This window comes from Oncorhynchus clarkii, chromosome 7, assembly GCF_045791955.1.
Source record: "Oncorhynchus clarkii lewisi isolate Uvic-CL-2024 chromosome 7, UVic_Ocla_1.0, whole genome shotgun sequence".
NCBI classification, from domain to species: domain Eukaryota; kingdom Metazoa; phylum Chordata; class Actinopteri; order Salmoniformes; family Salmonidae; genus Oncorhynchus; species Oncorhynchus clarkii.
In genome coordinates this window covers 54,993,138-55,009,604 of record NC_092153.1, presented here as the reverse complement: position 1 = coordinate 55,009,604, position 16,467 = coordinate 54,993,138, and the positions used below count along the sequence as shown (strand labels likewise).

Here is a 16,467-nt window from a genome sequence, read left to right as displayed (position 1 = left end):
TGATCATAACTACAGTGCAGGGTAGATGTGGATTAGGGAGCCAGAGGCATGCATTGGGATATCAGATGTTTGCATACCACTTACAGTTTATCAGCCTGCCTAGAATGCCTGGGTAATGTAGCACACTGTGTCATTCAGCTATCCTGCCTCCACTGTACACACAGTCCTAGTCACACTCACACAAACGTAGACTCAACAACTGTGCCCAGAGAAGAGAAGGCTTCTGCCTTCTTGAGGGTGGGTGCTGGTTGCGCAACTTGCTCCTATACCCAGCCAACAGCAGAGATCCTGGGCAGGCAGGAAGGAGAGAGCTGGGTGAAACTCTTGGAAACTGGGAGCTCAGTAAGAGAGCAGTGGTCTGGGTGCAAATGGTCCTCAGTGGGGATAGGCTATAGGGAGAAGCAGCAGTAGTATCATTTGGTGGTTGGTTACTAGTCATAGGGAATATTCCCAATAGTAGTAACTATTGCTGTACTACTAATGGAAGAAAGTTAGAAGTGGGAATCCCGGAATAGAGAGTTAACACAGTGGGAGTCGGTCAGTCCTCCCCCTTCCTTTCTACTCTGCCTCTTCAGGCTAACTCTGGATTAGCCCTTTAAGCCCATTACCACAGGAGAGTGGTCGCTGGATTGGCCGAGACAATCACCCTTGGAATGATCCCTTTACTCTCAGCACTGCTCCTCTGGGCACTCTCAGGGTGAATACAGTACACACAAATTACCTTACTCTCTCTTACTCTCACGCAAACACACATACAGTACACACATACACACCAAGGTTTATGATAGGAAGCAATGGCGCCGGAAAAGTGACCGGGAAGATTTGAATTTATCGGACATTTGAGAAATGTACCGGTCATCCATATGGATTGTGTGCGTTCCCCATTAGGGTGTCCACCCACGCAGCCAGCGCCATCAATAAACCAGGGATATTTGCCAAATGGGCCACATTTACCTGTCCTTTAAAACAGCTTATAACAAATTACAAAAACACTTTTCTTGTGTTTCGATGTGTAGCATATGCAGAACGTTTATAGCGTTTTTGTTTTTTACTTTCCTAAAACAATAATTGTCCACCTCACGGTTCAGCTGTTGGAGATTTGCGCACTAAATGCATCAGGGCATTGCATTCATAGGCCTGTAGGCTTAGGCACTCTCTGTATGATATTGATTCCAAAAAATGTGTGTGTGTATATTTAAGCTTAGGATCAGCCCCAGAAAGAGAGATCGCGATATAGGCGTACGGAAGGAGGCTAATATGTTAGTTTTCTATAAAAATATTTTTTTATAATGTTAGATTATAGGAGTGACACTGGTATGCCAAGAACATTCTACCTCAAGTTCAACTGTCGGAGTCAACTGTACACTGCCTTCATATCATACGCCTGCAACATAATAGGCTTATAGCCAGGGTAATATCAAAAGTAAATCAAGCCAAAGTAAATTAGGGTAAAAGTAAATCAGGGTAATAGTAAAAGTAAATCAGGGTAATAGTAAAAGTAAATCAAGCCATTGTTTATAGGGAAAATACGAGCAGGATATTGTATTGCGGCAAACACATTACAGTTGTAACTTTAATTTGGCCAAAGAAAATGGCTCAACAAAATGAAACAAAACACTTGCGAACTGGTTTAAACCTTCACAATATTGAACAGGCTATATTGCAGCAATTACTAAAAGGGCTAGTGCTTAATGTACCCAAAAAATGACAGCAATAGGCTAATTATATTTATTTTACAACCGGCTTACTTATATACCGATCTTAATCTAAATACAGAGCACACAATCAAAAAGACAGGTCGAACTTAATTTAGCCAATAAATGTTTAAACAGAATGGGAAAAACACATTTAGCATATTTAAAGAACTGGTTTAGATTAATACAATGATAGTTATAATTAGTTATAACAATGAAGGCCTACAATGATAGTTATAATTTGTTATTATTACTCTGAAAACATTTTATAAAGTAAAGAAATTGCATCCTACTGTACCTGAATAGTGAGTTGCACACTAGCTTGCATTTTGCTGCGCCAACATTCTTGTTATCTTAGTTCACTACAATATTGAAACTTGTCCATACAGGGGAGATTCCCCTTCTAGACTTTTCACGATAGGCATACTCTAACTTTAATTTTACGTCCGTGAAAAGGCCTCCATCTTCACAATCAACGGTAGCTCAACGCTCCTCTCTTGCTCTCTCTCTCTCTCCTCAGCAGCAGGCTCATTCATGTAAGACATCCCGCAAGGAGTGAGAGAATGGTGCTGATGTGCAAAATTGAGATGTTTGCACCTCTGGCTACAATTGTATTAGTTGGCTGCACTCCCTGTCTGATTTGAAACTCTACCCTTTTGAGAGAGACTAGTGTGTGTCTGTTTTTGTTCATTCTACAAAGTCCCAAGCTCTGTTGGTCCAACAACACTGTATACACTTTGGTGAAAACTTGGCAAAGCTATTTCAGTCACTCTAAATAGGGCCAACTTACTGTTGGTTTTATTTAACAATGAACATGGTGTCCTCGACAACAGTCACAGGGAGGAAACGGAGTCATTGATGTTAGTCTGAAAATGTGACTCCCCCCACCACCCCTCTCTCTAGGATCCGACAGGAGGTGCCCAGCCAGGCGGTGTTGGAGCAGGAGATGGTGTGGATGAAGGAGCACTTGTCCAAGCTGGGCTCTCCTGTGGTGCTCTGTCACAACGACCTGCTCTGCAAGAACATCATCCACAACAGCAAAGAGGGTGAGTTGGTTACAGCAACATTAGAACATCATCCACAACAGCAAAGAGGGTGAGTTGGTTACAGCAACGTTAGAACATCATCCACAACAGCAAAGAGGGTGAGTTGGTTACAGCAACGTTAGAACATCATCCACAACAGCAAAGAGGGTGAGGTGAGTTGGTTACAGCAACGTTAGAATATCATCCACAACAGCAAAGAGGGTGAGGTGAGTTGGTTACAGCAACGTTAGGACATCATCCACAAGAGCAAAGAGGGTGAGGTGAGTTGGTTACAAGCAACGTTAGAACATCATCCACAAGAGCAAAGAGGGTGAATTGGTTACAGCAACGTTAGAACATCATCCAGTCAAGGTCTAGGACCTCTATCACTGTATTTTTATCATTTTTGACAGTATTTGACAGTATTTTGTTTTTGAATAATACAAATTCTAAATTTGCAAATTGAGTAGTGCATGAGGCTAGGGTGGCAATACAAACATTCTAAGTGATTTACATGGATCTTTCTCCATTCTGACTGTTTTACAGTGCATTCGGAAAGTTTTCACACCCCTTGGCTTTTTCCACATTTTGTTACGTTACAGCCTTATTCTAAAATTGATTAAATCGTTTTTTACTCATCAATCTACACACAATACCCCATAATGACAAAGCAAAAACAGGTTTTTAGAAATTTTAGCTAATGTATCATTAAAAAATTACCTTATTAACATGAGTATTCAGACTCTTTGCTATGAGACTCTAAATTGAGCTAAGCTTCATCCTGTTTCCACTCATTTTCCTTGAGAAGTTTCTACAACTTGATTGGAGTCCACCTGTGGTAAATACAAATCATGACCAATCAAATGAAAAGGCACACACCTGTCTATATAAGGTCCCACAGTTGATAGTGCATGTCAGAGCAAAAACCAAGCCATGAGGTCGAAGGAATTGTCCCAAGAGCCCCCGAGACAGGTTTATGTCGAGGCACCGATCTGGGGAAGGGTGCCAATTTATTATTTTTTTTGCAGCATTGAAGGTCGCCAAGAACACAGTGGCCTCCATCATTCTTAAATGGAAGAAGTTTGCAACCTCCAAGATTCTTCCTAGAGCTGGCCGCCCAGCCAAACTGAGCAATCGGGGGAGAAGGGCCTGGGTCAGGGAGGTGACCAAGAACCCGATTGTCACTTTGACAGAGCTCCAGAGTTCCTCTGTGGAGATGGTTGTCCTTCTTGAAGGTTCTCCCATCTCTGCAGCACTCCACCAATCAGGCCTTTTATGATAGTGGCCAGACCGAAGCCACTCTTCAGTAAAAGGCATATGACAGCCCACTTGGAGTTTGCCAAAAGGCAAAGATTCTCTGGTCTGATTGAACTCTTTGACCTGAATACCAAGCGTCACGTCTGGAGAAAACCCCTACTCCCCTACTGGGAGGCTAGTCAGTATCAAGGGAAAGATTAACTGAGCAAAGTACAGAGAGATCTTTGATGAAAACCTGCTCCAGAGAGCTCAGGACCTCAGACTGGGGCAAAGGTTCACCTTCCAACAGGACAACGACCCTGAGCACACAGCCAAGACAACCCAGGAGTGACTTTGGGACAAGTCTCTGCATGTCCTTGAGTGGCCCAGCCAGATCCCAGACTTGAACCCGCTCAAACATCTCTGGAGAGACATGAAAATAGCTGCGCAGCAACACTCCCCATCCAACCTGACAGAGCTTGCGAGGTTCTGCAGAGAATGGGAGAAACTCCCAAATACAGGTATGCCAAGCTTGCAGCATCTTACCCAAGAAGAGTCGAGACTGTAGTTGCTGCCACAGGTGCTTCAAGATGTTTTTATTTATTTATATATATATATGCAAACATTTCTAAAAACCTGTTTTTGCTTTGCAATTATAGGGTATTGTGTATAGATTGATGAGAGGGGGGTCAATTTTAATCAATTTTAGAACAAGGCTGTAAAGTAACAACATTTGGAAAAAGTAAAGGGGTCTGAATACTTTCTGAATGCACTGTTCAATTAAACTTGAACCACATTTTTGGGGGGCATTTTCACCAATTTCTGCTTTTCCTGTGCTCATTTAAGATCATTTCCACACTGCCACATAGGACTGCACAATATTGGCTAAATATCTAGGCATTATTTTTAACCAAATGTTGCAGTTGTGATTTGACTTGCAATTTAGATCAAAACACTTGGGTGAACGGTTGGGATCATGAAAATAGAATGATTATAATGATATAGTTAAATTATATTAGTGGGCACTTTGAATACAGTGTTTGACATGGCAATGAATTAAAATGCCAGGGAGGAGTTATTGTAACAGGGTAGGAAACAGTGTTTGTCAGTGTTTCCTAGGGGATCCTATAATCTTTGGCTTCATTAAATTTCTCTTAGTTATTTCATGTAGCTAACACATTCATGCTTCGTCTAATCCTCTTTGGTTTCGAAGATACTGTTGCAAAAACAACATGCTGATTTAGGCCTGCATCATCATTGGTATCAGATTGGCTACGTTTGCTCTGACTCAGTTCGTTTTATTAGCTAGCTAACGAGCTATTAGCATTAGTGGCTAACACGATTTAGCCACAAATTGTTAAGAAAATACAAACTAGCAGTTTACAGATGTAAGAAACAAACTAATAGTGTAATTATAGAACTCTAGTGGATTTATATTAACTCTTTAGAGCCCATAGCGGCCGCAAATGGCCTTGTTTTTCGAATACTATCTGTGTCATAATCGCAAAATGAACGTGCTATCAACCTGTTGTCGTATTCGCGTGGCTGTTGTCATCAACCAGAAACAGGGTATGCTGTCATTTGAATTTTTCAACGTTTAAAAAAAAAAAAATGTTGTTGCCGAAGTGGTCGACTTTTCACTGTGAAAAACGCTGTCTTTGTTGGTTACACACATCCTTGCACTTTGAAAGCGTAAACAGCAGATATATGTTTGATGCTGTGAAACTTGGGGAATAGCTTTCAGATTAGAAAGTCCTGTCATGATAACTTGGTTGGTACAGGTTAAAACAGCAGATATATGTTTGATGCTGTGAAACTTGGGGAATAGCTCTCAGATTAGAAAGTCCTGTCATGATAACTTGGTTGGTACAGGTTAAAACAGCAGATATATGTTTGATGCTGTGAAACTTGGGGAATAGCTCTCAGATTAGAAAGTCCTGTCATGATAACTTGGTTGGTACAGGTTAAAACAGCAGATATATGTTTGATGCTGTGAAACTTGGGGAATAGCTCTCAGATTAGAAAGTCCTGTCATGATAACTTGGTTGGTACAGGTTAAAACAGCAGATATATGTTTGATGCTGTGAAACTTGGGGAATAGCTCTCAGATTAGAAAGTCCTGTCATGATAACTTGGTTGGTACAGGTTAAAACAGCAGATATATGTTTGATGCTGTGAAACTTGGGGAATAGCTCTCAGATTAGAAAGTCCTGTCATGATAACTTGGTTGGTACAGGTTAAAACAGCAGATATATGTTTGATGCTGTGAAACTTGGGGAATAGCTCTCAGATTAGAAAGTCCTGTCATGATAACTTGGTTGGTACAGGTTAAAACAGCAGATATATGTTTGATGCTGTGAAACTTGGGGAATAGCTCTCAGATTAGAAAGTCCTGTCATGATAACTTGGTTGGTACAGGTTAAAACAGCAGATATATGTTTGATGCTGTGAAACTTGGGGAATAGCTCTCAGATTAGAAAGTCCTGTCATGATAACTTGGTTGGTACAGGTTAAAACAGCAGCGGTGGAGCTCAAATAATGTGGACCAAAAGTCAAACATTTAATTCCAAAATCATGGGCAAAAATATGGAGTTGGTCCCCCCCTTTGCTGCTATAACGGCCTCAACTCTTCTGGGAAGGCTTTCAGCTAGATGTTGGAACATTACTGCGGGACTTGCTTCCATTCAGCCACGAGCATTAGTGAGGTTGGGCACTGATGTTGAGCGATTAGGCCTGGCTCACAGTCGGCATTCCAATTCATCCCAAATGGGTTTGAGGTCAGGGCTCTGTGCAAATCAAATTTATTTATATAGCCCTTCGTACATCAGCTGATATCAAGTGCTGTACAGAAACCCAGCCTAAAATCCCAAACAGCAAGCAATGCAGGTGTAGAAGCACGGTGGCTAGGAAAAACTCCCTAGAAGGGCCAAAACCTAGGAAGAAACCTAGAGAGGAACCAGGCTATGTGGGGTGGCCAGTCCTCTTCTGGCTGTGCCGGGTGGAAAGGCCAGTCAAGTTCTTCCACATGGACCTCGCTTTGTGCAAGGGGACATTGTCATGCTGAAACAGGAAAGGGCCTTTCCCAAACTGTTGCCACAAAGTTGGAAGCACAGAATTGCCTAGAATGTCATTGTATGTTGTAGCATTAAGATTCACCGGAACTAAGGGGACTAGCCCGAACCATTATTCCTCCTCCGCCAAACTTTACAGTTGGCACTGTGCATTGAGGCAGGCAGCGTTACATCCGCCAAACCCAGATTCATCTGTCGGACTGCCAGATCGTGAAGCGTGATTCTTCACTCCATAGAACACGTTTCCACTGCTCCAGAGTCCAATGGAGGCAATCTTTACACCACTCCAGCCGACACTTGGCATTGCTCATGGTGATCTTAGGCTTTCTTTGCGGCTGTTCTGCCATGGGCACCCTTTTCATGAAGCTCCCAATGAACAGTTCATTTTGAAATAGTCTCTGAATTGTTGTTTACATTGACATTGACAACTGTTCTTACTTGTGTAATAATCAAATAGTCTACTTTGTGTGGGTTTTGAAATAATTTCTGAATATTGTCCTCTGGTCACATTTCGGATGTTTTTTAAATATTTTTTATATTTTAATGTAAATAATACGTATAAGTATAATATATTATACTTAGAACATTTTGAGTATGTGAATGTGGTGTCATATTAAAGTAGAGGTTGTGCTCTTTTAAACTAAGTTAACATGTAATTTGTTCTTTGTTTTAGAGCTCCGGCTGTTTTTGAAATGTGTGAAAAAATGAGCTTTATCTTGGAAATTCACAGTATAGCAACATTTTAGAATTCTACCTGGGTCTAAAGGGGTAAGACCTAAAGTGGAAACAGCATCATTTTCATCAACATTGTAACATGTGTCGCATTGACCATGCAGACTGAACACAAGTGTCTTGTGGTCGAGCAAAAACAAATGTGCGCCTTGAGTGACTGGGCGGGGCTAGGTCTGTGTGGAAAGCAGCATGGAGGGAAAGAGAACTCAAGTAGTGGAGTAAATTTCAAAAAATTGACTTTACATACAGAGTATCACATGTAACAAACTATTCAAACATTCAAATACCATTACAGAAGGTAAAGTAAAAACTTAAACCGGTCCATGTATTGGTATTTATTAGGATCCCCATTAGCTGCTGAAACATCTACTCTTCCTGGGGTCCACGTGAAATAATATATAGTACAGTATAGTAATAATAACATTATTAGTCAATGCACTGTATGTAGTTCAGTCCTTCAAAGTATTCAGACCCCTTGAGTTTTAAAAAACTTTGTTACGTTACAGCCGTATTCTAAAATGGATTCAATTGTTTTTGTTCCTTGTCAATTTACACACAATACTCCATAATGACAAAGCAAAAAACAGGTTATTTTAGAAATTGTGGCAAATGTATTAAAAATAAACTGAAATACATATTTACATAAGTATTCAGATGCTTTACTCAATACTCTGTTGAAGCACCTTTGGCAGGGATTACAGACTCAAGTCTTCTTGGGTGTGATGCTACAAGCTTGGCAAACCTGTATTTGGGGAATTTCTCCCATTCTTCTCTGCAGATCCGCTCAAACTCTGTCAGTTTGGATGGGGTGTCGCTGTACAGCTATTTTCAGGTCTCTAGAGTTCAATCGGGTTCAAGTCTGGGCTCTGGTTAGGCCACTCAAGGACATTGAGACTTGTCCCGAAGCCACTCCTGCGTTGTCTTGGCTGTGTGCTTAAGTTTGTTTTCTGTTAGATTGGGGCGGCAGTTAACTTTCCAAGGTCCTGAGCACTCTGGAGCAGGTTTTCATCAAGAATCTCTCTGTACTTTTCTCCGGTCATCATTCCCTCGGTCCTAACTAGTCTCCCAGTCCCTGCTGCTGAAAAATATCCCCACAGCATGATGCTGCCACCATACTTCACCATAGGGATGGTGCCATGTTTCCTCCAGACGTGACACTTGGCATTCCGGCCAAAGAGTTCAATCTTGTTTTTCATCAGACCACATAATCTTGTTTCTCATGGTCTGAGAGTCCTTTAGGTGCCCTTTGGCAAACTCCAAGCGGGCTGTTATGTGCCTTTTGCTGAGGAGTGGCTTCCGTTCTACCATAAAGGCCTGATTGGTGGAGTGCTGCAGAGATGGTTGTTTTTCTGGAAGGTTCCATCTCTGGAGCTCTGTCAAAGTGACCATCGGGTTTTTGGTCACCTCCCTGATGAAAGCCCTTCTTGAATTAACTACAGATGGACTCCCAAGTTGTAGAAACATCTCAAGGATGATCAATGGAAACAGGATGCATTTGAGCTTAATTTTGAGTCTCGGAGCAAAGGGTCTGAATACTTAAATAAGGTATTTAAAAAAACATAATTTAAGCCATTTTAGAATAAGGCTTTAACGTAACAAAGTGGAAAAAGGGAAGGGGTCTGGGTTAAAATGGGCAATTATTTTTGTCCTTTTTCTGGGTTGCTTGTTTGTTTCTGAGAGGCTGATCCGAGGGAGACATCTCAGTGACATTTACATTTGAGTCAATGGTACTGGGTGGGCTGCCCACAGTGGGCTGCCCACAGTGGGCTTCTTCCTAAGGCAGACAGTTTCAGTGCAAACTGTGGAATTCAATTCTATATGCATGTGATTATTGCAGATAATACCCTCGGCGCTAACAGTTAAAGGAACATAGATTAGGTTACTTACATTCACTGCACTTCTATTTCTCTGGGATATAATACGATTTCCATGTCCTCTGTTGCTTATTATGACAGGGTGGACTGGAACGCTACCAAACCCAGACCGTCAGTCTCTTGAGCAGTTCGCTATGTTGATGGAGATAATCCTGGAACCCCTGCGGTAAGGGTGAATCCCATCTTTTAAAGATTGTTGGTTGCTCCCACAGAAAGTCAAATTTGTCACGAAAGGAGACATTCATGTCTTTGCAGAGTTTCTTCAGGAACTTGTTTAGGGCAGCTAGGCGGCTGTAATGTTTCAAACCCCTTCTATAGCATGGCAGGGGGCTAGAGATTAATGTTCTCTTCCCTTTGCAAACAAGGATGTTCAAGAGAAAGTTGTAGTCCTCCCAATTCTTCAGATTGCCGAAAGCGAATGACATTAAATCCAACTTTGGTGCCAATAGTAGAGTAGCTGGCTAGAACTGTTTGCAGGAGGAAGTTGTCTTGGACACGCGTGCCTGGGTAACAATGGACCATGGTCTGCCCACAGGCCGCAAGCAGGACAAAATCTCACCATTGAGCTGCCCAAGACGGTGGTGGTCATGATGGAATACAATGGGGAAGGAAGAGGGTGAACCGAATGGGCCTGCCTCTGGCAGGGGGTAGGAGGTTTGCTTCGATTCTTGCCAGCCTAACTCAACGCACATATACCAGTAGCAGCGGATGGTGTTGGGATCCTCGGGGAGGTGGAGGAGGGCCCAAGACCTTGCTTCCTTTGGTCAGTGACCGGCTGAGCTGTGGAGGAGGGTGCCCCTGGACGGCTGCTGGCGTACACCGTCAATACTGCTGTATATAGTAAAATACAGTATACTGCCTAGCACAAGATAGAACATAGGGATGTAACAATTCACAATAGGCATTAGTCCCTGGTTCAAATGTTTAAGAGAGACCCTAAAGCAGCGCAAATGTAGCATGCATCGGTCAGGAAATCTATTCAAGCATTATGAATCGCCGATTCACAAATGTTTTGTTCAAATTCCTTTATTTCTACCTTCTGAAAATACCACTCATCATTTGTGACAACTGCATCCTCTCCTTCACTTTGGAACTAAGCATGTAATCATGTTAGATGGTCATTTTGCAAACCAAACAAACCCAGGCAATATCAGTAGCCTAATCAAACTGCACGCTGTGCGCTGATCGAGAGGTATGCCTACTCCTGATCTGGCACATCTGCAAGTCATCTTCAGCATTCAAATGTTAGTCAAATGGGGGCCTACCGAGTAGTGCAGCGGTCTAAGGCACTGCAGTGCTTGAGGCGTCATTAAAGATCCGGGTTCGATCCCGGGATGTGTCGCAGCCGGCCGCGACCGGGTGACCCAAGAGGCGACACACAATTGGCCCAGCGTCGTCCGGGTTAGGGTAGGGTTTGGCCGGCCGGGATGTCCTTGTCCTATAACGCTCTAGCTACTCCTGACGCATGCACGCTCACACGGTTGCCAGTTGTGCAGTGTTTCCTCCAACACATTGGTGCTGCTGGTTTCTGGGTTAAGGGGATAGCCCCCTTTTTTTCAGTTTTTGCCTAAAATGACATACCCAAATCTAACTGCCTGTGGCAAGGATATGTATATTCTTGGTGCCACTTGAGAGGAAACGTGAATTGAATGTAGGAGAATATAACACAATAGATCTGGTAGAAGAAAATTAAAAGAAAAAAAACTTTTTTTTCCCTACCACCATCTTTGAAATGCAACAGAAAGGTCCCAGTTCTAGCAATCACTCTGGTTGTAATTTCGATAGTGTCCACAAGATGGCAGCAGTGTGTGCGACGTTTCAGATGGAAAACTTGAACTATGAGCGAACTACATTACATTTTGTGTGAAGTCACCCAGGTACATTTGGGAAAATCGTGAAGGAGACATTTGCATTCATATTCGATTTTTCTGCAAGAATTTTGTCAAGTCTGTATACTTGGACTTTGATTTAGCTTTTCCAGTATTAGTAGCCATATTATAAGTTCAACATTTGCAAAACAACCAGTTTTCATAACTCTGAATATCCTTATCATTTCTGTCCAAAAGGAAAAGGCTTGCTGTCGTACAAGGTTAGTAGCTACATTTTACGACAGATACAGGGTTTACGGACACTCCCGTAAAGCCCAGCTCATTTGCTATCTAGCTAGCTTTGTTGACCCCGATTGGTGCTTATTTGACAAAGTTAGAGTCGATCAAGTGAAGACCGCCCCGCGTCATCGGCGGTGCCATGAAGGCGTCGCTCTCTGACCAAATTTGCTGTCCTATAGGATATACTACACCCCTAAGGGTATAGTGAAGTCTGGTTATGTTCTAGGATCTCTGAGGAATACATACGAACGTGATTTGACTGGTTGAAACAATGTTTAGGGTTAGATTTTCACAGATTACTTTCTTTGCAAATTGAATGAGTAGAAATACACTGCTCAAAAAAATAAAGGGAACACTAACACATCCTAGATCTGAATTTTCTCTACATAGTTGAATGGGCTGACAACAAAATCACACAAAAATTATCAATGGAAATCAAATGTATCAACCCATGGAGGTCTGGATTTGGAGTGACACTCAAAATTAAAGTGGAAAACCACACTACAGGCTGATCCAACTTTGATGTAATGTCCTTAAAACAAGTCAAAATGAGGCTCAGTAGTGTGTGTGGCCTCCACGTGCCTATATGACCTCCCTACAACGCCTGGGCATGCTCCTGATGAGGTGGTGGATGGTCTCCTGAGGGATCTCCTCCCAGACCTGGACTAAAGCATCCGCCAACTCCTGGACAGTCTGTTGGTGGATGGAGCGAGACATGATGTCCCAGATATGCTCAATTGGATTCAGGTCTGGGGAACGGGCGGGCCAGTCCATATCATCAATGCCTTCCTCTTGCAGGAACTGCTGACACACTCCAGCCACATGAGGTCTAGCATTGTCTTGCATTAGGAGGAACCCAGGGCCAACTGCACCAGCATATGGTCTCACAAGGGGTCTGAGGATCTCATCTCGGTACCTAATGGGGGTCAGGCTACCTCTGGCGAGCACATGGAGGGCTGTGCAGCCCCCCAAAGAAATGCCACCCCACACCATGACTGAACCACCGCCAAACCGGTCATGCTGGAGGATGTTGCAGGTAGCAGAACGTTCTCCACGGCGTCTCCAGACTGTCACGTCTGTTCAGTGTGAACCTGCTTTCATCTGTGAAGAGCACAGGGCGCCAGTGTCGAATTTGCCAATCTTGGTGTTCTCTGGCAAATGCCAAACGTCCTGCACGGTGTTGGGCTGTAAGCACAACCCCCACCTGTGGACGTCGGGCCCTCATACCACCCTCATTAAGTCTGTTTCTGACCGTTTGAGCAGACACTTCTCAGTTGCTTCTTTAGAATCAGCACAACAGTTTTCAGCTGTGCTAACATAATTGCAAAAGGGTTTTCTAATGATAAATTAGCCTTTTAAAATAAACTTTGATTAGCAAACACCACGTGCCATTTGAACGCAGGAGTGATGGTTGCTGATAATTGGCCTCCATACGCCTATGTAGATATTCCATAAAAAAATCAGCCGTTTCCAGCTACAATAGTCATTTACAACATTAACAATGTCTACACTGTATTTCTGATCAATTTCATGCTATTTTAATGAACAAAAAAAATGAGGACATATGTTTTGTAAAATTACTTGCGCAATATTAGGCTTTATTAGTTGTGACAACCAATGCAAGGTAACATTTTATCAAATACGCTGTTAAATGGTGTTTTACCAGAATAAAGTAGCATACTGCCGGAGAGACGACTCTCATATGGCTTTAGGTAGGCAACATGCTGATTGGGGCTATTTTATTTTACTTTGATCAGGTTCACCATCTACAGTAGTTTTGGTAGTTTAGCTTGAAACAGTTGGTGTATATGGCAATTTTTTGATTAACAGGGTGAATCACTTTTGATACCCGCAATGCATGGTCGAAGTGGGAGAAGAAGCGGTCTAAACCATTAGATTATGGGTGAAATCCAAAATTGTGCTATAGATTCATTGGCTTAGTCATAGGTCATTTTTTAACACTTAATCTGCAAAAATAACTAATACTGAGCAAAAATATAAATGCAACAATTTCAAAGATTTTACTGAGTTAAAGTTCATAAGAAAACCAGTCAATTAAAATAATAAAATTAGGCCCCAATCTATGGATTTCACATGAATGGGAATACAGCTGGTCTGTTGGTCACAGATACCTTTTTAAAAAAGGTAGGGGCGTGGATCAGAAAAACAGTCCGTATCTGGTGTGTTCACATCTCCTTCACATAGAGTTGATATGGTTGTTGTTTGTGGCCTGTGGAATATTGTCCCACTCTTCTTCAATGGCTGTGCGAAGTTGCTAGGGAATATATTGGTCGGAACTGGAACGCGCTGTTGTACACGTCAATCCAGAGCATCCCGAACATACTCAATGGGTGACATGTCTAGTGAGTATGCAGGCCATGGAAGAACTGGGACATTTTAAGCTTCCAGGAATTGTGTACAGAGCCTTGTGACATGGGGCCGTGCATTATCATGCTGAAACGTGATGGCGGCGGATGAATGTCACGACAGTGGGCCTCAGGATCTCGTCACATTTTAGTGGCCTGTTATTGTCCCCGGCACAAGGTTTAACTGTGTAATGATCATGGTGTTAAATCAGCTTCTTGATATGCCACATCTGTCATGTGGATGGATTATCTTGGCAAAGGAGAAATGCTCACTAACATGGATGTAAAACTTTGTGCACAAATTGTTTTGCAAAATAATATTTTTGCTTGTATGGAACATTTCTGGGATATTTTATTTCAGCTCATGAAACATGGGACCAACACTTTACATGTTGCAATTATATTTTTGTTCAGTATCATTAGTGGGTGATGGTGATTTCAGAATGTGGGGGATGGGGTGGTAGTTGGCCAGTTTCCCATATGGCGTAGCTCAGGTACCCACATACACCATAGACATATACATCACATATACAGTACCAGTCAAAAGTTTGGACACACCTACTCATTCAAGGGTTTCATCACAGCGCTTGATGGTTTTTTGCAACTGCGCTTTCAAAGTTCTTTTAATTTTCCACTTTGACTGACCTTCATGTCTTAAAGTAATGATGGAATGTTGTTTTTCTTTGCTTATTTGAGCTGTTCTTGCCATAATATGAACTTGTAGGGCTAATAGGGCTATCTTCTGAATATCACCCCTACCTTGTCACAGCACAACTGATTGGCTCAAACGCATTAAGGAACGAAATTCCACATATTAACTTTTAACAAGGCACATTTCAGGTGACTATATCATGAAGCTGGTTGAGAGAATGCCAAGAGTGTGCAAAGCTGTCATCAAGGTAAAGGGTGGCTACTTTGAAGAATCTCAAATATAAAATACATGTTGATTTAACATTTTTTTGTTTTTTTTTGGTTACTACATGATTCCATACGTGTTTTTTCATAGTTTTGATGTCTTCACTATTAGTCTACAATGTAGAAATAGTAAAAATAAAAACCCTTGAATGAGCAGGTGTGTCCAAACTTTTGACTAGTACTGTGTATATACACACACACAATTCAGCTCAGAGAGGCTCATTAGCAGAATATTTTAATTTGGAATTGAAAATGTATTTATTTATGTAATAAATGTTTGCATCGTATTGCATCATACCGAATCACATCGATTAGTTTCTAACTAAAACGTATGGTATCGGAGCCCGTGTATCTAGATATGTATTGAATCGTCTTCAAAAGGGAAGATGCACATTTCTAGTAGAACATTGTCATCCATAACTGCAAAGGGTCACATCTTAGGAAAAAAAGCCAGTAACTTTCCAGTGTTGGACAACATATTAGTAAAAATGTGTAACATTATCACATTTTCTTTCCATCCTCTTTTTTTCTCCAGGCCATGTCCGGTTCATAGACTATGAATACTCTAGTTACAACTATCAGGCCTTTGACATTGGGAACCACTTCAACGAGTTTGCAGGTAAGAAGAGATACATAGGCTGTCATGACATGTACTGTACACCCTATATTAATATGTGTATGTTCAGGTATGAGTGAGCTGGACTATGGGCTGTATCCTAGCCGTGAGATGCAGCTGGAGTGGCTGCGTGTGTATCTGCACGCGTACAAGGCGTCCACTAAGAAAGGAGAGGAGGTCAGCGACAGAGAGCTCGAGACTCTCTACGTACAGGTCAACAAGTTTGCCCTGGTGAGGAACACACTGTCGCTCACACCACTGTGGTCACTGCTCGCTCTCTTTCAAACACACACACACGTGTGTTAGTACTGGGCTGATCAGTTTGGCCCTGTCTAACCACTGACCTCTCTGTTTAGGCGTCACACTTCTTCTGGGGCTTCTGGGCACTCATCCAGGCCAAGTACTCCTCCATAAATTTTGACTTCCTGGGGTAAGTGTATGTGTGTTATGGTCCCTTCTTAAAATATGTTGGTTGGCCTGTCTGCTTGTGTTGCATGTGAGTGAAAGGGATCTCTTACTGTGAAAGACATACCAAAACTCAGTCAGTCTGTTGTAGAGCAATCTCCACTACACACTGTTTCCACACAGTGAGAGATGGAAAGGGGAGTAAGCGCCTGTGGAAATAGTGAGAAAGGAGCAGTTGATTAGAGAGAGAACTGTCTTGTCCCTGCTTCCCCAAGGAACCTGCAGGGGTGTAACTGACCCACAGGCTGGTGGTTTGAGTGTCTGCAACCCAATCAGTCCTGCAGTGACGACAGAACTGTCCCCCCGGTCACTCTTTGCCCCTGCCTGTATGAGTGACATATTGCTCAGACAGTTTAGCAGCTGGT

At 42.3% G+C, this 16,467-nt stretch overlaps 1 protein-coding gene across 1 annotated transcript in view; it reads left to right on the top strand.

The window, feature by feature from the left end:
• Positions 1 to 16,467, top strand: part of LOC139413478 (ethanolamine kinase 1-like) — a 32,171-nt gene that overhangs the window by 14,725 nt on the left and 979 nt on the right. The window contains exons 5-8 of the mRNA XM_071160933.1: positions 2,598 to 2,740; positions 15,557 to 15,640; positions 15,708 to 15,868; positions 15,994 to 16,067. Of these exons, the coding sequence (XP_071017034.1) occupies positions 2,598 to 2,740; positions 15,557 to 15,640; positions 15,708 to 15,868; positions 15,994 to 16,067 (462 nt within the window). The remainder of the gene's footprint in view (positions 1 to 2,597; positions 2,741 to 15,556; positions 15,641 to 15,707; positions 15,869 to 15,993; positions 16,068 to 16,467) is intronic.